At 33.3% G+C, this 23,561-nt stretch overlaps 2 protein-coding genes across 6 annotated transcripts in view; one reads left to right on the top strand and one right to left on the bottom strand.

Moving 5' to 3' along the window:
* The window catches only part of LOC101262246 (uncharacterized), a 78,089-nt gene extending 74,016 nt beyond the window's left edge, over positions 1 to 4,073 (bottom strand). The window contains exon 1 of one of the 2 annotated variants that reach the window (XM_010327626.4): positions 3,815 to 4,073. In XM_010327626.4, the coding sequence (XP_010325928.1) occupies positions 3,815 to 3,829 (15 nt within the window). In that variant the 5' untranslated portion in view covers positions 3,830 to 4,073. The remainder of the gene's footprint in view (positions 1 to 3,814) is intronic. The other variant, XM_026032939.2, reaches the window with a different exon arrangement.
* Positions 4,074 to 9,047: 4,974 nt separating this feature from the next.
* Positions 9,048 to 22,212, top strand: LOC101264663 (double-strand break repair protein MRE11). Of its 4 annotated transcripts, XR_743065.4 has the most exons (24): positions 9,063 to 9,217; positions 9,323 to 9,362; positions 10,268 to 10,403; positions 11,707 to 11,864; positions 12,294 to 12,384; positions 13,548 to 13,667; positions 13,744 to 13,812; positions 13,894 to 13,985; positions 14,130 to 14,232; positions 14,329 to 14,436; positions 14,524 to 14,586; positions 14,698 to 14,769; positions 14,908 to 14,982; positions 15,088 to 15,150; positions 15,263 to 15,323; positions 16,324 to 16,406; positions 16,666 to 16,779; positions 16,906 to 16,983; positions 17,838 to 17,909; positions 18,036 to 18,298; positions 18,799 to 18,919; positions 19,646 to 19,849; positions 20,483 to 20,587; positions 21,963 to 22,212. XR_743065.4 is itself a non-coding variant. In XM_004246500.5 (23 exons), the coding sequence occupies exons 2-23, from the start codon at positions 9,346 to 9,348 to the stop codon at positions 20,513 to 20,515; spliced, it is 2,196 nt and encodes a 731-aa protein (XP_004246548.2). In that variant the 5' UTR covers positions 9,048 to 9,217; positions 9,323 to 9,345; the 3' UTR covers positions 20,516 to 20,792. The 4 variants fall into 4 exon arrangements, 3 of the variants coding, with proteins under 3 accessions (XP_004246548.2, XP_019071308.1, XP_025888599.1); XM_004246500.5 differs by lacking the exon at positions 21,963 to 22,212 and having other exon boundaries at positions 9,048 to 9,217; positions 20,483 to 20,792; XM_019215763.3 differs by lacking the exon at positions 21,963 to 22,212 and having other exon boundaries at positions 9,079 to 9,217; positions 9,296 to 9,362; positions 20,483 to 20,792.
* Positions 22,213 to 23,561: the final 1,349 nt, after the last annotated feature.

The raw sequence follows: 23,561 nt of genomic DNA, 5'->3' as shown, positions 1-23,561 counted from the left end.
ATTGTAATCCTACATTATTGAAAGAAAAAAAATTCATTTGTACCTAGCCTTGTATCTCACACAACTCTTTATCACTTCGCAACCTCCCTCTCTCGCTGTAGCACTTCCCAACCACACCTAAATTTTTCTCCTATCAAGTTAAATCCCCCCCCCCTTTTTTTTTTACCATCTTCCTCCTTCCCATTCACTTCCAAGGAATTAAAGTCTCCTCTTTCTACTCATTGTAGCTTTTCTGGGGGTGGGGGGGTGGGGGGGAGGTAACAGTTGTGTATATTCATTGAACCAATGCATGGGTTGCGCTAAAACCATATGTATAGCTCTTCAAAAAATAAGAAAAATAAATTTGAATCATAATTGGAACCTAGGATATCTACGATGGATTCAGTGTCCTCTAAATACATATGTTTACACCAAAAGAAAAAAAAGCCTAGTGCAATTTAGTTTGATCTTTTGAAGATCACAACTCTTGCTTTCAAAACATCTAGCATTTCTTTCTTTCCAAACACTCCACCAAATACAAGCTGGGATAATCCTCCATCTATCTCCATCTACCACCCCTGCTTCTCCCCAACTGTACAAAAGATATATGATTCTGTTAAGCATAGCCTGAGCAAAACTCCCAAGACTAATGAAAATCCTCCACAGTTGCTGGGATGTTATAACTGGATGTTATTCTACGCAAAAGAAACAAATGGTTGATTTTCTCTAAACCTCTTCCCACATAAATAGCATCTAGATCACATGGAGAACTTCCTTTTCTTGAGGTTTTCATGTGTTAAAACTACTTCTCTTGTCAGAAGCCAAATGAAACATGACACCTTGAAAGGGATTTTAGGTTTTCAAATCTGCTTACAAGGCCAATGAGAAAGTTGTAGTCCAACTTGGTTTAGCAACTTATATGCAGAGTTCACACTGTCTTTGCCTTTGTTAATTTTGCTCCATCATAATCTATCATGTCCATCTGTTGTATCTATCATGTTTTAAAAAGTTTATATTAGCATTTCGTCATTAACCATAATGCTTTCATAGTTTTGCCCGTAACTAGTCTCTTACACAACCACTAACGAGGCTAACACTCTATTCATGTCCTCTTTCCTAGCTCTCGTTCTTTGTTCTGACACTCGATGCTCGCACCCCTTCAAACTCCCTCCAACTGACTTAACTCATTTGCTATCTTTGCACGTGTTTTTCCACTTCTCCACTTCTCAAAACATCACATTAGTTGTAGATGTTATTTATCAATCACATAAATACTAAATGCCCTACAAACACATGGCTTTTACTTTGAATATCATTTCAACTCTTTTTTTCTTTATTAAAAGTACAATTAGTACCACCACTACCCTTACCAATGCTTCCAAAATTAATTTTAAGGCCATCTTAAAAAATTATATACAAAATAGTACCCCTTCAAAAGTCCTATAACTATCATTCCTCATTTACCGAATGATCCCCATTAGAGCAAGAGGAGTGACATTCCAAGCCTTGTGCTTTCTTCTCCGATGTCCATTCTTCAAATCAACTCTATCACGAATCATGGCATTATCCAAGAAACACCAAACCATCTAAAGATATCCTCCTATAACATTGAGACTAATTTTCAATGTAATAGAATACAATCCACATCCTCTCATATCTCCTAACAAAGAAATCACCAACTCAACTAAACCACTTTTCGTTTCCTAAAATTCTCTAACGTCAAAATCACCCCTCTAGTAGCCGCGGGGAAAGGCACACCTTGGCACCTTAGGAACCTAGACCAAGGCAAGTGGAAAACTAAGATTTGTCCTAACTAAAAAAGGATCTCATAGAAGAACTTAACAGAGAACGAATTATAATTCTCGAGCTTCCAATTCAAGGCATCAAACTTATCGATTGGATCACCTTGGTTTTGGAGTAAATCTAGCACTCTTTGAAGCTCGGTCAACTCCCAACCTTGAAAATTCCTCCTGACCCTCAAATTCTAAAAGGTCACATAAAATCTTAAATCCCGAAAGGTCACATCCCCTTCTGTACCCTAGGCCCCAACTTGCTAAATAGACAACTCCCTTTGGAAAGAAACTCTATACAACACTAGAAATTCATCCTTAAGCACCATTTCCCCCTACCACTTTTGCTCCAAAAGTCTAACTTTTCTCTAATCCCCAACCTAAAAAGTAGTATTATGAAAAATCATCCCACCCCTTCATTTTATTCCTCCACACACCACACCTGAAAGGCATTGTGATCATATTTGTTATTCATCCCCCTTTCCATTACATTATATAGTATCAGCAATCACCCTTATCCATAAAAATTCTCCGTACACCACGCATCTCCACAACCATTCATACAAAAGTGCTTTGTCAAAAAACTTCAAGTCCTTGACCCCAAGAACTCCCCTCCATTTAGGAGATGTCACGATCTCCCAACGAACTAAGTGAAATTTTCTAGTCCCATCCACCGCATCCCAAAAGAATTTCCGTTGCAACCTTTCTAATTTATTTGTCACTGTAATGGTGATTGGTGCCTTGAAGTGGCACTTTTGAACAGCAATTAATGCTTGGCCAAGCTTTTTCGAAGTGCTTCGAAGTATACTTTTCTCAAAAGTGTTTTTCAGAAAAACTACCTTTTTTAGCCTTTGAACTTCTAGTACTCTCTACAAGTACGTATTTAATCCCAAAAACTCGGCCAAACAACTTACATTTCTAAAATGAGAACTTTTGAGAAGAAAAAAAATAAACATTTTTGACTTCCCAGAAGCCTGGCCAACCAGGCACTAGGAGGCATGTAACACAATAGCTATGAGGAAATAGGAGTCCTCTGATTGGCACATAAAAGAACCCACTATTTCGAATGTATATTCAGAAAATAGGGTGGAAATAATTCACCTCGTGATTTCTAAATTTTAATCAAGAAAACCTAGAACTTCAGAAAGAATTCAACTAACGACAAGTAAATAAAAACTGAGAACAACTTAAACAACACACAAATAAAAAATACTGAGGTGTAAACCCATTGCCTGTTTGGCCAAGCTTTATCAAAGGTTCCTAAGTGCATTTTTCTCAAAAATGTTTTTCAAAAAAGCATTTTTGGACAGAAAAAGAAACTACTCTTTTAGCTTATGAGCTTATTCTACTCCCCATAAGTACTAATTTTCTGCTAGAAGTTCAGCCAAACATCTTTTCTAAAATAAATGCTTCATGATTAGATAAAAAAACATTTTTTTACCATTTGGCCAAACATACTAACAGGATCATATTACACAATAGCTATAAGAAATAGTAGTCTACTGACTGACATTAAAAAAAATTCATTACTTCAACTGCATACTCAGAAAATAGACTGAAACTAATTCAACTCATGATTTCCAAATTTTAATCAATGAAAAACTAGAACTTCAATTAATGAGGACTAAATACAGAACAAACTTTGAACAATCCATAACAAACAAACAAACAAACAAAAAGTGAGAATGAGAGAAGTTCCACTACTTCGAATGCATACTCAGAGAAATAGACTGAAAACTAATTCACCTCATGATTTCCAAATTTTAATCAATAAAAAACTAGAACTTCAATTAACGAGGATTAAATACAGTACAAACTTTGAACAATTCATAAAAAAACAAACAAAAAAGTGAGAACAAGAAAATATACACTACTTCAAATGCATACTCAGAAAAATAGATTGAAACTAATTCACCTCATGATTTCCAAATTTTAATCAATTAAAAACTACAACTCCAATTAACGAGGATTGAATGCAGTACAAAGTTTGAACAATTCACAACACAAAACAAAAATGAAGTGAGTGAGAATGAGAGTTTGTTTACATGTGCTTCGAACATGATGATGAATCAATGGCGATCTTCCACAGCAGGAGGAATCGAACGCCGAGATAATAACTAGCGGCGATCACCGCTCAATACAAGCTATCCATTTATGAAGCTGTTGATGAAACCCTAGAACTTTGTCCAATGCAGAGAGAGAAAGATCGAAGCTTTGGAATGTAAAAACAAGGAGTTTTTGGAGTACTTGAAATTCTTGAAGGAAGAGAAGTGAAGAATTATAAAAATGGCGAAATAAAGGGTCGATGGAAGTATATAACAAGCGGTCATTTCCTAATACTGTGCATTGCAGGCCGTGCGGTTTTTTTCTGCTAAACGGGTCGGGTCGGTCCGGAGATTGTGTAATGGGTCGGGTTAGTTAGTTATTTGGATGTATGGGGTGCTTTTGTAATTACTAATTCTTGAAGGTTTGTTTTGTAGTAATGTTGAGGATTTGACCCACCTTTCTTGGATAGCATGTATTAGCAACAAACTCATGATTTATATGAAATATTGTTGCACTTTTTTTTCTTTTGGTTTCTTACTCGGTGTTCGAAGCCCATATTAAAGTTTCGATTAAATTTGAATCGCGCATGATAGAGTCAATTCGGAGGTGGCGCTCCCAACAGGATTTTGCATGTTAAAAAGATGTACATTTTCATAATTTTATCGAAGTATATAATTTATAAAGTTTTAGATTCATTATTGGTTATTTTTCAACTAATTATATTCGGCTAGTTTAAAAGTTATAAGCGTGTTTTGAGTACTTCTCATTCTATTTTAGTTTTATTTGTTTTATTTTAGTAAATATGATTTATTTGTAATTATTATTTTCACTTTCAATAATTAATGCCAATTACAAACACCAACTATTTCTGTAGTATCTATCACTACTAAATCAACATTATAAGTCATTAATATATGCTATATATCATATATGTATCATAAAGGATTGAAGACTTTTTTCCTCTATGATATCTCATTAGCATATGATATATCATATGATCAGTCACTACTAATATCTTTTTAGTATATGATATATACCATGTGTTGTTATAGATGATTGAATTGTGATATTTTTAAAGGAATGAGTCGATTATTTATGCTACCTTGTGGTATATGACATATACTATGTGGGTATCATAGAAGACTTGGGAGTATTTCACTACAACAAAATAACTTTTAGCTGTATTAAATATTGACACTAATAAAGAGTGTTAACGTCTTCATTAGAACCAATATTGCTAAAGGCTTTAGGGACATATGTAAAGAGTGATAATTATCGCTAAAAATACATATTTAGCAACAATTAAAAATTAAATAACGCTAATGATTTACTTTATAAGTCAACATTACAAGTCATTTACTTTTATCACTCACTAGTGCAAATTGACCTCTACTATTATAAAACTGTCACATGCATCACTAATCATTATCTAATTCTATTGCAACTCAATTGTAATAATTATATAATATTTCAAGTCAAAATAATAATTTAAGAATTAAAATTTATATTTATAGTTATGTGGAATTAAATAAAAGGAATTATATATTTATATAGTACCTACAGCCAATACTACCTTATAGGAAGTATGTATATGACGCCAACTATTACCAAGTCTCAACATGTACTAACTATAAATTTGCTACATAAACTACTCATTGTGTATTCTTTTTTTATCATTTAAACATATTTATTTATTTTTAATTACTTATACTTATTAAAAAAATTACAAAACTTTCAATTTCTAATTATTCATGTTTGATGAATAGCTTTTGGGAAAATTATGCAAAAAGGGTCATTTGGGAGTTGATTTTATCAAAAAGCTGACTCAATATTTAAAATTATCAAAATTGATCAAATAATGTTATATGACTTCCAATTTCACCATTGGTCCTCTTCTTTTTCTTCTTTTTTTCATTTCAATTTCGCCATTAATGTTTGTCTATATTTCTTCATCGTCGTCAATATACTTCATCTTCTTTATTTTTAAAAACAACCAGGTATCCAAAATGTGAATTATTTCTAGCGAATTATATATCAAACGACTTATAATATCAAGAGAAATCCATATTTAAATATTGGGACTATTTAGAGGTGATTTTGAGTTAATAGAGATTGAATTTGTTAGTGTATAGTTCGTATAAAGTCAATGTACACTTCATGTATAATTAAGTTATATTCAGCCTTTTGAGTGTATCACGTAAAGTTTGTGTAACGGCACAACCCACTAGTGATATAATCCGCTCTGGGTTTAGGCCTGCATGGCTTCAAAACGCGTCACTAGTTGTAAGGTCTGCTGACTTATATCTCAATATTTCTCCTCTGTTTTTGCCGATGTAAGACTTCTTATTTATAAGTTGGGGCGTCATATACACCCTATCTATGGACTCAACGTCCTTGTTGAGGTTCGCTTCACCGAATGAAATTTACCAAGATTCAACACTAACTTTTACTCCTCCTTACCGAAATTTACCTAAACTCAATTGAACTATGCCCACACCGACAAGACTGACACACGAGTGTCTCTGATATCATTTGTAACGATACAACCCACTAGTGATATTGTCCACTCCAAGGCCAGGGTCCTACAAATTTAAAACGCATCACTAGTTGATAAGGTTTTCTTACTTGTATCAAATATATCTCTTGTATTTTTTCGATGTGAGACTTCTTATCTTAAGTTTGGATGTCGCAAACACTGTACAATCACTGTATACTTTAGTTGTATTGTATAGTGAGTGTATCCTTTCTATTACTTTTGACAAACTGTATGGTAGTGTATATTCTTGTGAACTAATTAATCTATTGTATACTTGTGAAACTAGCCTTTCTTTTTTTATTAAAAAGTTCTTATAGTCTCCTTTTTTAGTCAACATTACTGTTTATATCTAATCTTCTGTAAAGCTTTTATAATAGGTTTAACTTACAGAAATCCTATTGTCTTAGAAGTTATTTATATACACGTTGGTTTGTAATATTACAAATCTTGTCAGATTTAAGTGAGTTTTGGATATGTTCATATATTTGTATATCGAGATATATATGATAAAAATTATGTTTAATTTTCTTCTAGATGCATTATATTCAAGTTGATTCACATATATTTGGGATGTATGGACAAATCTGTTCGACTCCCTGTCATTTCTCTCATGTATCTCATATATGGTCGTATATCTAGTATCACAAATATATGTATATGTTGTGTATCTAGTGTATAGATATATCTTGTTCACCTCCCTTCCATCACGTTCGCGTTTAGATTATGTGTATCTAGTGTGATACACATATTTGGCTTGAAATCTAATATGATATTATTAAATAGTGAGATAAAAAGGTAATTATTTCAAACTATCGAGAGAATTGATAAATATGATAGAAATGTCTGTGTAGTTAGGTAATTTATCCTTCATAATACCTATTTGTTGAACCTTATACCAAGTCAATTGGGCAGGGGAATCTTCTGGACTACCAATTTTTCATAAATCACAAATGTATTTTCAAATATATACAATAAATAATTAGTTTACGATAAATATAGACATACTTTTATTTGTATATAAAATAGTCAAAGTCATAGATTGTATATAAGCTGTGATATACTCAAAAAATTGAATGTAACTTACATATACATGAGCTATACACTCACTTCAATGTATTTGAATGTAACTTACATATACATGAGCTATACACTCACTTCACTATACATTGTGATAAATTAAAACATTGAATATAACTTAATTATATATAAAGTATATACTCATTAAACATGAAGTATCACCAACTATTCAATCTCAACCAAATCAAAACCTCTTCTCTTCTAAGAGATCTCAAAATTAGATATGAAATCCTCTCAATATTTTAAGTCTTTTGATATATAATTTATTTAAACAATTTATATTTGCGATACAATAATTTTTTCTAAAAAAAAAAATAATAAGTAACGAAGAAAAGGGAGCAAGAAGAAGGAGGAGGGGGCTACAACAAAAGTGCCCAACATGTTGATGGCAAACAATGTGATCGAAATGCCAAGTTTTGTAAAGTCAAATGGCTACTCTATGTAATAAGTGACTTATTTTTTTCTTAAAATGATAAGTAACGAAGAAAAGCTAAAAGTCATAAAAATATATATATCGACAAGAGATTATGTTATATTCTAAAAGTTGAATGTAATTTACCTATATATATGAGCTATATATTTATTATACATTAATATACATTAAAAGTTGAATATAACTTAACTATACATTAAGTATACCAATAATCCATAAAATATCAGTATGGATTATGAAACAAAACAAATGAAACAAACAAAAAAAATCCTCCATTAATACTTCTGTTATTTCAACTATGATATAGTCAAGAGTCGTTTTCCTTTTCTTCGACATGGTCGTTAAGATATTAACTAGTCAATCAAAATCTTTTATTATATTATTTTGATTGAATTAGTTGTTCTTCTAAAAATCAAGTTATGTTTTGATAGCTACGGCCAAATACAATTATTAATGTTTTAAAATAAAATCAACCCAATCATATTTTGAGAAATAAAAAATGTCGTGCATAGTGCAAGGTTACATATAATTTTCACATTGGCTACTTTTAGATGTGATCTATCATTCTCGTAATAAAATAATTTACTGTGACTTAATATCTATTATTAAAAATTCAGTTATACATCCTGTTATTATAATTGTATCTCTTTCCAATTTGATCTCATGTAACTTATTTCAACATATAATTTATGATGCGTTGATAAATTGTAATTTTTAAAATTATCATGTATTTTTCTATGTACTTTTTGCATCCTGTTCGCTTATAAGAACAATTTTTTTTCAAGGTGGAACATACAATTTTTTTTCTCTTTGTATTCTTAATTTTTCTGTATAATCTATTTTCATTTTCCCCGTAATATACAATTTAGCTCAAAATAAAACAAAATATTGAATCTTAAAAAGTACCATTAAATTTATAATCTCTAATCTACCAACAAAAGACAAGTGCCTTGTAGATATTATTCTAATATTCCTATTTTCCTAAGATAAACGTTAACTTGATACATAATTAAAAATTAATAATCATCCCAACAGAAAAGGTCCATATAAAAAAAATCTATAATTTCAAGCCATTTGTTTTTTGAATAAAAAATTAATATTTCTAAAAAAATGAAGTATTTGATAAATTACAAGTAATCTATAATTTTTTTTTTAATAAACTAAAAACTATATATTTTTCTCTATTTATTTTGGGGCAAATATTCTTTTAAATTCCCCGCCAGGCTCCTTCCCCATTCCAACCGGTGAGTCAGTCTCACAAGAGTTGCAGCCATAGCTTAAACAGCTCAGAACTTGTCTTCTGCATCTCTTTCTCAAATCTCAACTCCTCAATTTCTTTTTTTTGAAGATATCAAAGTAAGATTTCTATTACTTTTTTGCGCATTTCCTTTTTCGTATCTAGGGTTTTTTCTGTAGCGTTCAATTGATTTTTAGTTTTTTGTTCTCCTGTTGTTTCTGCAGGTTAAGAGTTCATCTTCAATCAAATGGACGATACTTCAAGGTAAAAAACGCACGCACAAAAATCATGCAATGCTCTGTATTTCAATTTATGTTTGAATGGTGGGATTAAACAAGTTTAAGTAGTTAATACTTCCTCTGTTCCAATTTATGTGGCATATTTGGGATTTTGAGATTCTAACAAAGCTTAAGTGGTTAATACTTCCTCCATTCCAATTTATGTGCACATTTTGAATCTCGAAATCTGAACTGTACCATACAAATTGGGACAAAGGTAGTAACATTTTAAGCACGTTCACAAATTGCAATATATGAAATAAAGCATTTTATAGAAGTAATTTTAAGTTAGATTGAGCAGTTTGTTCTAGAAATGACTGGTTTCTGACTTGAAATATTTTAGATTTTGCTTGCCTTTGAATATGTAGAAATTTACTTGAGTGTTTTTAGTATATGCAATGCGAGTTTACTGGAAAAAACTGGAAGGGAAAATAATATAATGCGTGTTAAGTAGTCTATAGAAATTTTTAGCATGTTCACAAATTGGAACATATGAAATTAAGCTTTTCCGAAAGTAATTTCAAGTTGAATCGAATACAGGTGTCTGAGTTTATGAGATATTTTAGATTTTGTTTCCCTTTGAATTATAGAAATGTACTTGGATTTTTAGTATATGCAATGTGAATTTTATAGGAAAAATTGGAAAGGAAAATAATATGATGCGTGTTAAGTAGTGTGTAGAAATTTTATATGTTCATATTGGAATATATGAAATTAAGCATGTTCTAAAAGTTATTTTAAGTGTAATTGATCAGTTTGTTCTACAAAATGCCTGGTTTATGTGTTTATGAAATCTTTCGATTTTGTTTTCCTTTGAATTTGCAGAAATTTACTTGAGTTTCTTTTACTAGATTTAATGTGAGTTTGAAACAAAATGGAAAATTTCTCCAGGGATGAGGGGAGCAACACCATTAGGATCCTAGTCGCTACGGACTGTCACTTGGGCTATATGGAGAAGGATGAAGTACGTAGGCATGATTCTTTTCAGGCATTTGAAGAGATATGTTCAATCGCGGAGAAAAAACAGGCAAAAATGATTTCTCTTCTCCATTTGGTTTGGCAAATTGCTTTTGTCCACTCCCCTGTCAATTGTTTTGATACTTTGTGACAATCATCTATGGTCTGTTTACCAAAAATGGGCGAAATTAAGTATAAGCTTTTGTTGGAATCTAGTGCACGCTTGAGAGAATTTGTTTCTTCCCATGAGTTGCTGTTCCATAGAAACATGAAATCATGCAAGTCAGACCAGTAGGATAACTTTGAACGTCAGGTGCTTTCATGATTTTGTCTCTTCATCTTCCCAATTTCTATACTCGAGATTTTTTTTTTTTTAGAATGGTAACTCAAGTATTAAAGAAAAAAGGAACTAGGATAGTGCCAAAATCATAAATACAGAGTCAGAGAGAAAGGACAGCAGATCCAACTATGAAATCCTAACAGTTACAGAGCGCCTATCAGATCTACTAAGGATACTGCCTCCTCCACAAAACGTTCTTTACACAAGAGAAAAAGAAGAGAGCACTTCATCTTAAAATTCTGTAAAGAGCTACTTCTTCCTCAAAAAATTCTTAAATTTCTTTCCAAATTGTCCACCATATACTAGCAGGAACCGATCTCCACCATTTCTTCTGTGTGACTACACGCCTCCATTGCCAATGATCTGCCATACTCGAGAAATGAAACTTATCGATCAAACCGATAAAGGAAAATGTAGAATCACTAATGCTCTTCAGTTCTGTTTTTTCATTGTATTGTTCCCCTTGTGATATTCAAAGTATTTTGGTGGCATGAGTGAAGCCCAATTTGTGCTTTTTCAAGGGCAGGTGAGATTGTGTTAGTTGTTTCTGATTGCAATGCTAAGTGGTGGAGATAAGATGGGGGCATGCTGTAATAAGTGATTGTTTTTAGAGGTTGAGACGTTGGATAGTGGCTAAAATTGGCTGTGGTTAAGTGTGTGGGAAACAAGCGACTGTGATCTATCGCTGAGAATAGTTTCCAGGAGCAGGATGAGGCAAGCGATGGTAGTTGGAGGAAGTAGGAGAAAAAGACTTGTCCTTGAAAGACCTGAAAACCATTGCATGTTCTGGTGTATTGTCTTTCCTAGTTGGAGAATGCTTGCCTTAAGTTTAGACAACTAAAGACATGAATTTTTGGAAAACAGTTTTCTAAAAAATAACCTGCGTATTGCCTGTAGAATATGTTATATTGTACATAGATTAGTGGTAGTGTCTACATTGCAAAATAGTTTATCTCTGTATTCAAATTTCATCTGTCAGTTATTATGTATACATGTATTCGTATCACTTATATTGATTTTACTTTGGCTCCAGGTGGACTTTGTGCTTCTCGGTGGTGATCTGTTTCATGAGAATAAGCCATCCAGGGCAACACTGGTGAAAGCCATTGAGATTCTTCGCCGCTATTGTCTCAATGATCAACCGGTGCAATTCCAAGTTGTTAGTGACCAGACAGTGAACTTTGCTAACCTGTAAAAACCATTAATCTGAACTCTGCTAACTTGTTATCGCTTTTCTTTCCGTATTGTCAGTTTGTCATGCTTTACCTCTTTTTCTTCATTTCTTTTTGTTATTTTCATTGATAAGTATGAAAACTACTTATATGCTTTGTGGAAAAGTAATTGAAGCTTTTGAAACAATAATCTTATGCTCGACTTGCTCCTCTTTTTCTATGTTCTATCAGGGGATTTTCCTGTAAAGCAGTTTATTTGAAATTCTTCTTCGTTTTCTTCCTTTTTCCTTGCTCCCCCTTTATCTATGCTCTATTTGAAGATTTTCCTGCAAGTTATCTGAAGTTGTGATTACATTTAATACTCCCCTTTAAGTTACTTTAAATTTACTTCTTTGTTAGCATATTATTTCTCTTCTTCTCTTTTTAATCTTTTGTGGGTCTTATTCAGATTTGGTCATGTAAATTATGAAGATCCTCACTTTAATGTGGGGTTGCCTGTTTTCAGCATTCATGGCAATCACGATGATCCAGCTGGTGTGGTATGAACCCATGAAAATTTATTTACTTTTTCTTTTCATGGAACAAAAAGATGGACTATTTGTGATTATACCTTTGCCTTTTGGTGTGCAATGTGATCTTCTTCAAAATTAATTATGAGATAGCAAATCAACTTTACTCCGAAGATGTCTTGTATTTATACATCCTCCTTTGTGGGGAATTGATGTATAGATGAAAATCTAGATGCTAATTTTGTTAAAATACTAATGGGAATGTACACAAAAACAACAAGAAACAATAACTACAGAAAAATAATTTGTTTTTTTCGTCTAAGAATGCTTGCTGTTCATGCATTTAAGGTGGACAATATTGGGCTTCTGCTACCCCTGTTGCAGAAAATGAATTTGTTGAAATGTTAAAATGGAAATAACTGGGGGTCCCTGATACTCACAAGTTGCTTATGTGTAATAATTCATCATTGTGAATGGTGAACTTTATTCTTTTCAATCTCTAATTTTCATATCGGTGCTTTAGATTTAACAAGTTTTCTCTCTGACAAATTTGAGTTTTGCCCCCTAGGGTGTGGTTTGGATGCTTGCTATAACGCCGCCTCACATAGTGATTATGCGAGAACATTAAGTATGCCTCAATTCCAAACACGTTTCGGATTGCTTTATGAATCCTGACTGGCCATGTTTTACCCTTTTTCTTGTTCATAATTGAATGTCATTAGGTCTTGTTACCATTTAAAAAAAAATTAAAAAATTGGTAAGGCTTAAAAGAAAAACTTTAATTGGATATGGAGAAGTGATGGTAAGTGCAAGGAAGTGTCAAAGTGAGCCTGCATGACTTTGTCTAATAGAATATTCACTGAAGATCCTTGCATAGGAAGTTTAACATTGTTTTGGAATGGAATAAAAGGGGAAGATGGATATCCGATTTTGCAGGGAAAGTTTACTATTGATTATTTCAAGATCAAACTTGTATGCGTCTTTGTTCTAATGAACTCAAACAACTCTCACTTTGTTGTTTCCAGATAAAGCTAATTTTTAGGTGGACACCAATGTTATTTCTGGACTAGCATTTAGAAATTATTCTTATGGATCAACCATCCAGGAAACTTAATCGGAGAAGTTGAATACCAACTAACCATTTTCTCTGTTACGTGCTGATCTGGAGTTACTATTGTCCACCTATGTTACAGGACAACCTATCTGCAGTTGACATCCTTTCGGCATGCAATCTTGTCAACTATTTTGGTAAAATGGATCTCGGTGGTTCTGGTGTTGGACAGATCGCTCTGCACCCTATTCTTATCAGGAAGGTCTGCTTGTGGATGTCTTCAGTAAGAGGTTTCTGAGTTTGAAGCATGGATTTATACCTCACTACATGTTTTGCAGGGTTTAACATCAGTTGCTCTTTATGGTCTTGGGAATATCAGAGATGAACGGTTGAACAGAATGTTTCAAGTATTAATTCTCGTTCTTTTTCAGATCTGTCTGGCTGCTTGACAAGACAGATTTTAATTGTGTTTCTTTTGGTACTTGAAGACACCACATGCTGTACAATGGATGCGACCTGAGGCTCAGGAAGGGTGTCAAGTGTCAGACTGGTTCAACATTTTGGTACTTCACCAAAATAGGTTGGTTTAGACTTCAGATACTGATGATAATAGTTGAAGATCTCTTCACTTAACCTATTTAAGATCTGTGCTAAGATTAAGTAGAACGATTGACAATTTTGTTCGAGCAATAATGTTTTTCTGTTTTCTTGCCACATTCTCCAGAGTAAAGGCAAATCCAAAAAATGCAATAAATGAGCATTTCCTGCCTCGGTTTCTGGATTTTATTGTGTGGGGTCACGAACATGAATGCTTAGTGGATCCTCAGGTGCTAGTAATTCTGAAGCTTCTTGATTTCTGTACTCGCTCTTTCAGTTACCCCTTCTTGTGAAGTTGGTTTCAGTTGAAGCTTCCCTTGTCACAGGAGGTTCCAGGTATGGGGTTTCACATTACTCAGCCAGGTTCATCTGTTGCGACATCACTGATTGAGGGTGAATCAAAACAAAAACATGTACTTCTATTAGAAATTAAGGTTGTACTTCATGAATTCCATCTTTAACTCTTTTTTCCTGTGTTATTCATGCTTTTATATTTGAGTAATAGTTTCTACTTTACTTAGGGAAATCAATATCGTCCAACAAAGATACCTCTGAACTCAGTGCGTCCTTTTGAATATACTGAGGTAGCTTCTTTTATCCAATGGTTCCTCTATACTGAGGTAGCTTCCTTTTTTAACTACATTCCTACGCAGGATTTATTCAAATTTCTTTTTTTGTTATGGTGCATGGTTCAGGTTGTGCTGAAGGATGAACCTGATATTGATCCTAATGATCACAGTTCGATTCTTGAACATTTGGATAAAGTAGTATGTATTGTCCTCCTTTTATCATCCTTTTTATTTGTTCAGGATATGATAAACCTTTTGTACGCTTGTTATCTTCTGTTCTTTTAATTGAGAAGTTTATGAGCGTGATTGCATTTTAACCACTCCTGATTGTGATAGGTCAAAAAGTTGATAGAAAGATCTAGTCAAAAGGCTAATAATGGATCTGTAAAGCTCCCTTTAGTTCGAGTAAAGGTGGGTTTCTTATGTGATGTGTTTCACTTTTTATTCGTTGCCCTTCTCCCTTTTTTAAATTTTAGTGCTAAATTCATGTTCCTTTGTGGATGACTAAGCTGACAGGTAGACTACTCTGGGTTTATGACTATAAATCCTCAAAGGTTTGGACAAAAATATGTGGGGAAGGTACTTTCTTACACTTACTCCTAGATCACGATTCTAATCGCTATTTACAAATCCTGGCGTCCCTCTATAGAGATGCATGCAAGACTTTTTCGTGACGTTTTCAAATTTATAGGTTGCCAATCCACAGGATATTCTCATATTCTCAAAATCTTCAAAAAAGTTTGGCAAGGAAGGTAATTTAAAAATATCTTAGGAGTGAAGAATCTATTTACATTTGTTCACTATGCAAGTTTCAGCCACCGATCTCCGCTTTTCCATGGCTTTCCATTGATGACTGTATTTTGTGTTTCACAATTTAATAGCTTAGTTCTGGCTAAGTGAACATATGATTATTTTGTTGGTGCAGTCTATTCGTTGTCCATAATTTGAACAAATCTTATTCATTTATGTCATGGAGACTCTGCACATCCTGGGCTCGATACTTTATTAACATTAGCTACTGAAACTGGATCTCAAGTTATCCATCTTAGACTGTCATAACTCATAAATAAGATAAATCTTCAGTTTGTCAAGAAGGATAGTTATGTCATCTATGTACTGTTGAAACATAGAATGTCCCACTTGTGTTGGTTTGTAAGGGCATCAAATGGGGTTGAAATCTAAAAAGTTTTGGTTTACTCCATCAATTACATTAAGGTTTTGAGTTGGATGTTGGACTTCTTCACATACAATCAAAAATATTATATGGGCCGTCATATGTTTCTGCATTCAATTTCCTGCCCTAGACTTTTAGAGAACAAATAGTATCTTGCGGCTTGAATGTTCCCCCTTGCTTAATATTAAACAATAGATATTTCAGCTTTTGATCAGTGTTCATTCCAAGTTGCACAGTAACATTTACACTTCCAAGTTTTGTATCGGTGCTTATTCCAAGTTGAAAGAAACATTTATTTTGTCCATAGGAGTTTTACAATTCATCTACGGGACTAGTAAAGAGTATCTTATAGTTGCTCAAAATACTTTTTACCAATTCGGGCTTTCTAAATTTTTAGACCATCTGTAATGCAGATACATGGTACTTGTAGTGCTAAAAGATAATTCATCCATCATTTGGATACCTTCATTCTCCTTGTCCTAGCTTCAAATTTTTTGATTCTTTTGTGTTTAATAATATCGTAAACTACAGTATTTTTCATCACCCCACTTCTATGAATATTTCTTTGTTTCTTGTAGCTAAATTTGATGATTCTGAGCGGCTTCGCCCTGAAGAATTGAATCAGCAAAACATTGAAGCTTTAGTTGCTGAGAGCAATTTGGTGGGTATCAAGTCAAGTTTGAAAACTTCTCATTTCAATTTCCTTAACCACGGGTTTTCATTATTTTATGTCCAAAACAGAAGCATATATTGTTCTTATTTTTCGAGTTCACAATTTTTTTTTTTTGGAAAATCAAGCCCCCCAATCCCTGGGGTTCTATTCCACCACATCATAGCATCTTGATGCTGAGAACAGCACATCAAAGTCCTCATTAGTTGTCAATACTTTGGAGCTATCTAATAATGACTTTATGCTTCAGAAAATGGAGGTACTTCCAGTCAGCGATCTGGACGTTGCCCTGCACAATTTTGTTAACAAGGATGAGAAATTGGCTTTTTATTCTTGTGTACAATACAACCTTGAGGAAACTCGAGTAAGTATGTCAGTTTGTTATGTGGTAGTCACTATAATCAGGGATATTGCTACTTCCATTTTTCTTCTATTCCTATGTATTGCTACTTTAAATGTGTGATACTAAGCTTGAAACATTTCTTAACAGAGCAAAATAGCTCGTGATTCAGATCCGGTGAAATTCGAAGAAGATGATATAATTTTAAAAGTTGGAGAGTGCTTAGAGGTAAGAATTTTTTAACTCTCACTGTGAGACCATATGTACTACTAGAATTTTTTAACTCTCACTGTGAGACCATATGTTCTACTTTTGTAGTGGTGGGGACAGATATTTCTTTTTACGGTGGTGATTAAGCTAGGTTGCGTGTACCTCGACTATTCCACTCGATACCTGCTATCTTCCACCAATACAAATATAAGTAACTCTCCGTAAGGCCATATAAGAAGAATCACCTAGTTTTTTTTTTTTGTCTTTGTTGGGATGTGAACTCTGATCTCCAAGGCTTGTACCCCCCACACTTCATGGAGCACTAGGACAAACCCTTGGTTGCATGGACATATACTTTCAACTCAACAACAACATAACCAGTGTAACCTCATAGGTGTGGTTAGCCTTTTTTCAATTGGGGAAAGATAGGTTGGGCACCCGTTCACTATCTTAAAAGGGAGATAGTGCGGTCCAGGTCAACACATATAAAGATGGCCTTCAAGTCTGGCCCTTATGGTCCATTCATGATTGTTCACTACACAGTTCAGATTGACAGAAAAATTTGCATATGCTTGGTCATGTTCAGTCATCTCAACTGTACATGTGTTGCTAGTTAAAATTTGGCCAAAGATGGTATGCATCGGTCTTGGGATGATGATAAGAGCTGTATTCTTCTTGCTTGGAATTGGACAGATGGAGAAGTTCTTCCAAACATTCTATGACCCGCGATTCACTATTTTGCATAATTTTACATATTGATATCTATTGTTCTTCATTGTACTTATCTTTTTGGGCTTCTCTTGGGCTTGTAAATCGCACAATATCATTACTGGTATCTAATGTTGTGATATGTCATTACATGGCTTGTGTAGGAACGTGTCAAACAAAGAACTGAAAGAAATAAAGATGATCAACCTTTCTCCTTTAGTGGACAGTCTTTGGAGGTATTCCTTGTATTTTTAAGCTAAGGATGATCTTATAGGGTCAATCTCCATTTTTATTTTGTCCAAACACATAAAATCCAAGGGCATCTGATCCATAATGTTTAAGGACATTGTATTGGTTCTCAGGATATTAGAGGCAAAAGTACTGGAGTAGGATCTGCAGTTTCATTCAGTGATGATGAGGATGGCTCTATGCCCTCCGCCTCAAAGTCTACTGCTGGAAAAGGAAGGAAAGAGTCATCTCAATCTTTTAGATCCTCTCGTGAAGCTTCTGAAGTTGGCAAGACCTCTACAAGGGGAAGGGGTAGGGGTAGAGGCAGAGGAAGGGCTTCCAATAGCTTGAAGCAGACAACCCTTGATGCATCTCTGGGATTCCGTCAGTCACAGAGGTTTATCCTAGATTCCTAGAAGTGATGCTCCAGTTTAACGTTTATTTGTCCTGATATTGTCTTCTTTACATATATTCCAATTTGACTATAGTTTTCACATGCAGAGGTTTTTGCTTTGGGTTGTGCTTGTATCTTACTTTCTTTTGCATCGAAAGGTTTCCTATGTGGCTTGTTGCTATTAAGCATCAAGTATTATAAAGTTCCATTATATCTATATTCTCTACTGCTTTTCTTAAATAAGCAAATAGATAACACTGATTTTGCTTTGATCAGTGCAAATACGCAATTATAGTGACTACTTCTGACAGTTTTGGTGTTTTAACATTTTGGTGTTTTATTGTGTTTTTTTTTTCAATTACTATATAAACTTAAACTTTCATCAATAATTTACTAAACAGTTTGCATCTAATTTAGAATTTGCTATAATTTTAGGTAATGTAACCATTGTTTGCAGTTACTCCATGTCATAGAAGTCCTTTACATAGAGTTTGTTGCTGCAGATCTGCATCAGTTGCCGCATCTGCGTCAGTGCGAAGTATTGCCGCAGATGATGAGAATGTGGAATCTCCTTCAAGTGATGAAGATGCCAAACAGGACACTACCGTTATTGACGAAAGCTCAGTATGTCCGATCTTCCTTATTGTGTATATTTCTTGCCCAAGCACTTCCCTTCCTGGTCTAGAACGATGTGTTAGGGAAGGGAAAAAAGAAAATTGGAAACAAGTAAAGGCATTTAGCTTGCACACAAATTAATTGCAGTCTTATGTGAGCATTATTTGCGTTTTGTACAATCAACGGCAGCATTCTGCACACTGCCTACGAATGGAAAGCAAAAGACTGGAAGTGTTAGAAATGGCAATAAAAAACCTTAGCATGAGTTGATGACTACTAAATTCTACCTCTCCTTTCGTAGCCTGAGAATTGAAGTTAGAAATTCCAAACGTGAATGAAAGAACCTAAAATTCGAGTAAGAAGGAAGGCAATAGATGTCTGTTCTATTTACTGATGATCTGTGGAGACACTCACTCTTAGTCCTCATTTGCACCTCTAACTGTGGTGCTTCAGCCGCCTATTATGTGATGATCACTTTTGCATTGAGTTAGGAATTAGGAGTTCCAGTTGCTTTTTACTATTGATGAATGTAATATTGATCAGTGCTGTAACAGAAAACATCACCACTTCAGTTTGAATCTATTTACCCCTGTGAAATTTTCTTGGATGTGTGCATGCAAATTGCAAAAGCTGGTTGGTGAAAAGTTTTTCTTAGACATATCATAATTTTCTGTCTCACTTCCTCCTGCTGTATGCTACATAATCGCGCCTTTATGTGCTGTCTCCTGTTGCTAGGATGATGATAAGACGGTTCAGGCCAAAGGACGCAAAAGGGCTGCTCCAAGGGGAAGGAGTAGAGGTTCAGCAACAGCGGCTAAAAGGGGAAGAAAACCAGATAGCTCCTCATCTTCACTTCAAAGGATGCTCATGGATGTTAATGAAGATGACGATGACGATGATGATGACATGACAAAGAAAGAGAATAAACCTCGACCTCGGGTAAGTGATGTATCAGAAAGTATATATAAATTGAATCATATATATGCTTTAAAGGCAATGCTTATAGTATGACAAATAAAATTTGAAACTTATTTCTTCTCCATACAATATGTTAATCACGTTGAAGTTGAATTTTGCTCTTTGCTTCTTCTGTGGTGTGCTTATAATTATGCTGCCTTCTTTATAGTTTATGTCTTTTTAATTATCTTTGTGAGAAACTCGGTCAAGCACATGCTTCTGCAATCTAATATTGTGGCTTGAGTCTATCTCATCATTATGCATGATTACCTGAATACGTTCAATCATTTCAAATGAAATTCCTAATCAGATTTTAGTGGCTCATTTTTTGAAGAAATAAATTGTAAACTATGTTATTGGAGAATTACTGAGTGATCAAAGTAAACTAAGATTTCATAAACTCTTGCTGTTTTCTTCCTTCTGAGTTCTGAGGTAAAGGAGACTTAGGCCCATGTTGACGAGAGATGCAATTGTTTTTAGGGAAACTACATATAAGGAACACACTTAAACTGTCTCTGCTTCCGTGAGCATTCGAAAAGTTGTGCATTTTACCTCACCTTACAAAGGTTGGTTTTCTAATTTGGACATGGCGTGCATAACTTATGTTCTTTGCAGGCAACTAGGAATTATGGTGCTTTAAGGAGGTGACTGTACCATTTGTTTCATTCAGGGATGTTGATTATGATGACCAAATTTGCCTAGTGAGTTGTAAATACACTAGTAAGTTACAGAGTGTTTTCGGTTTCAACTCCAGTGTTTTATTTCGTATTTGTCAATGTTGATACGCGGAGAGTAGGTCTTTTTTTTTTTAGTATGCATTGATTATACCGATGGCTTCAATTTTGGCCATTCCATTTGCTTTAATGAACAATGACATGGTTATGTTTCTTGTGTGTGGTATATAGAAGTGGAAATGTTGCTACGAGCTGTGATGAGTTTTGTTAGATGTTTTGAATACATTAGAATCTTCAATGCTGGTACTACAAAACCTCATATGAGAAATATATCACATTATTTCCAACACATATATGTAAAAACTTATTTCTTTGACTATAGTATTCAATTTTATCTCAGTACGTAGACTAGTGATATGATCTTGTGACAACTTAAGCCACAATAGATCTAAGTTCTTAATTCTAAAAGAATACAAGGTATGTCTCGATTTTTAATTTTTAATCTCTTTCTTGATATAATTCAATGTTAATTTTTCCTCTTTTTTTCCATTTTTTTTAAAGTTCTGATGTTTGATCTATTGAATTGTGGAATTTTGATTAGAGTTTTGTTGTGTTCCTCTAAAAGTTCTAATTTTTGACATCTTGATTAGTTGAATTATAGATCAAAATGTTTTTATTTTTTATTTTTGAGGTCTGAAATTTAAAGTTAATTGTGTAGATCTATATCTAATTAGAAAAAAAAATTCTTGTAAATTTTGTAGTTTTGATTTTCTAATAACTCTTGCAAACGAATGGTTCTTATGTCAGAAGAATAATGTTTATCATATCATGGAAGATTGAAATAATGATTTTGTGTGATCTGTCGTTGTATTCTTCTTTAACATATTAAATATATTTTACTTTTTCCTACATACCCAAATCTTTAATTTTTATTGCGATTGATCAAGTCTAACATTTATCTATCTCTAGAGTTTGAATTCTTTTGAAACATAAATAAACTAAGTCTCAATTCAAAGGTATATAAATAAACTAAGTCTCAATTCAAAGGTATGTCAAATTTATTCTATAAACCAAATTTTATTTTGTATATCTTGATTCATTACTTGTATTAGTTATGTTTTAGTTCATTTTATATATTGTTGACAATAATATTGACTGTTAAAGCAGAATATTCAATAAAATACTACTACAAAACATAGCAGTATTGTAAAATGTGTCTAGTTATTAGATTATGTAGCAATATTTTACTAAATCAAAGTCTAAATTTGTCTAGATATGAGAAAATGTAGCATTTTCAAATTGAGGTTCTTAACCAAACACTGACTTGATTTTTATTTACGTGGGATTCCTATCCAAGCAACTTCTTAAATCAGGCTTCTGTGGCATATTCCACTTCTTTGACTTCTTCATTGCTGTTGCAGTATCACAAGCAGCTTCGGCTTCAGCAGCTTGGGCGGCAGCCTGTGCAGCTGCTTTGTCTTCTCTATTCTGCTTAAATCAATATAATGCAAATACATTAGTAGTGACATTTTCCAAGAATCATGTTTTTACTATAATCTAGTCTAATTCATAACATATAACAATACTTACCTTCGCATGTTTATATGAATCCTATTGGTAAACATTATGTGTTGCTATATTCACAAATAACCTGAATGACATTCTAAAGAATTGAAGTCATTAAATAATACTTTATAAAATCTTTTTCAGTCCAAACACATCCCGTTTATTGCTAAATTTTTGACAACCCTTCACTCTGTTTTTGAGGTCTGGAATTTTAAGTTAATTGTGTAAATCTATATTTAAGCGAAAAAAAAGAATTCTTGTAAATCAGGTAGTTTTGATTTCCAAGAACTCTTGCAAACGAAAGCTACTTATTTCACTTTGATTTGAAGAAGAATGTTTTATCATCTTTTGCTAATGTTAATATTAAAATTCATCAATCTGGTGGTCCCAACAAAAAAAACATTAGAGCTCGGTCCTCCAAGGCCTGTTAGAGCTCTCTTCAACCTGCTCATGGCTAGATCGATCGGTTTCGGGTCAAATAGGAAGAACTAGAAGATTCCACCTCTGGAAAGCGTCATTAGTTATGTTTTACTTTATATGTAATATATGGTTGACAATAATATCAGCAGCATTCTTTAATCTGTTATATACACATAACTATTAGTAATTTAGATGGTTGACAAGTTATTTGGGTCTTATAAGAGAAGACAAAATTAGATAAAAACTTTGGATTTGTGACACACAAAAAAAGGGTACTATAGATTGTTTTTGAAATACAATTTATAAAGTAATTTGTTGTGGTAGAATTCATATCAACACTTTGCATGCATAAATTATTTATTGAAGAACTTTCATATATAACAATTCAAAAATAGCTTGATTATGCACCATAACTATAGTCTGCTAATTATGATTTGTTATTAGATTTTATACGGAGGAGAGTGTCGAGCGAGATAGAGAAGGAGGAGAGAGGCGAGTAAGAGAGGGCAAAGAGTGTGAGAGAGAGTGAAAAGAGAGGTGAGCGAGATTGAGAGAAGGAGGAGAGAGGCAAGCGAGAGAGAACAATAATTTATAAAATACACATCTAGTTTGTATAATTCAATCTTTTTTTTTGTCTAATTGAGTTATACAAAGTCTAGAATTATACCAATATGAAAAAACTTGAAATAACTAATTGATAAAAACATAAATATTTGAACTTTAAATATGTATACAAACTATATTATACAAAATTGTATTATATAAGTTATATTATACAAAATTCGAGAATTATATGTTTATACAAACTTTAAAAAGTTAGAAAAAAAAAAGATTTTGTATATATGGTGATTGTAGACATTCAAATTTTTTGGGACTCTACAATACGTTTTTAATTTGAATCGGACTCTAGAAGGGGGTGTTTAATTTCAATTAGAATTCTTGGAGGCTTCTCAACCTAAACCTAGTTCATGTATATATAAAGGGTACTAAATTTCCTTAATAGGTATTTCGATATATTTCACAAATGTTATGGA

The sequence above is a fragment of the Solanum lycopersicum genome, chromosome 9, assembly GCF_036512215.1.
Source record: "Solanum lycopersicum chromosome 9, SLM_r2.1".
In the NCBI taxonomy this organism is placed as follows: Eukaryota; Viridiplantae; Streptophyta; class Magnoliopsida; order Solanales; family Solanaceae; genus Solanum; species Solanum lycopersicum.
The sequence above is the reverse complement of the archived record's forward strand: the minus strand, read 5'-3'. Positions and strand labels throughout refer to the sequence as shown.

Excerpts from the sequence above, each read along its gene's own strand:
- LOC101264663 (XM_004246500.5), top strand. Across the intron at positions 14,770-14,907 it reads TTGAACATTTGGATAAAGTA|GTCAAAAAGTTGATAGAAAG; the intron begins GTATGTATTGTC and ends TGATTGTGATAG. Across the intron at positions 18,299-18,798 it reads GGATTCCGTCAGTCACAGAG|ATCTGCATCAGTTGCCGCAT; the intron begins GTTTATCCTAGA and ends TTGTTGCTGCAG.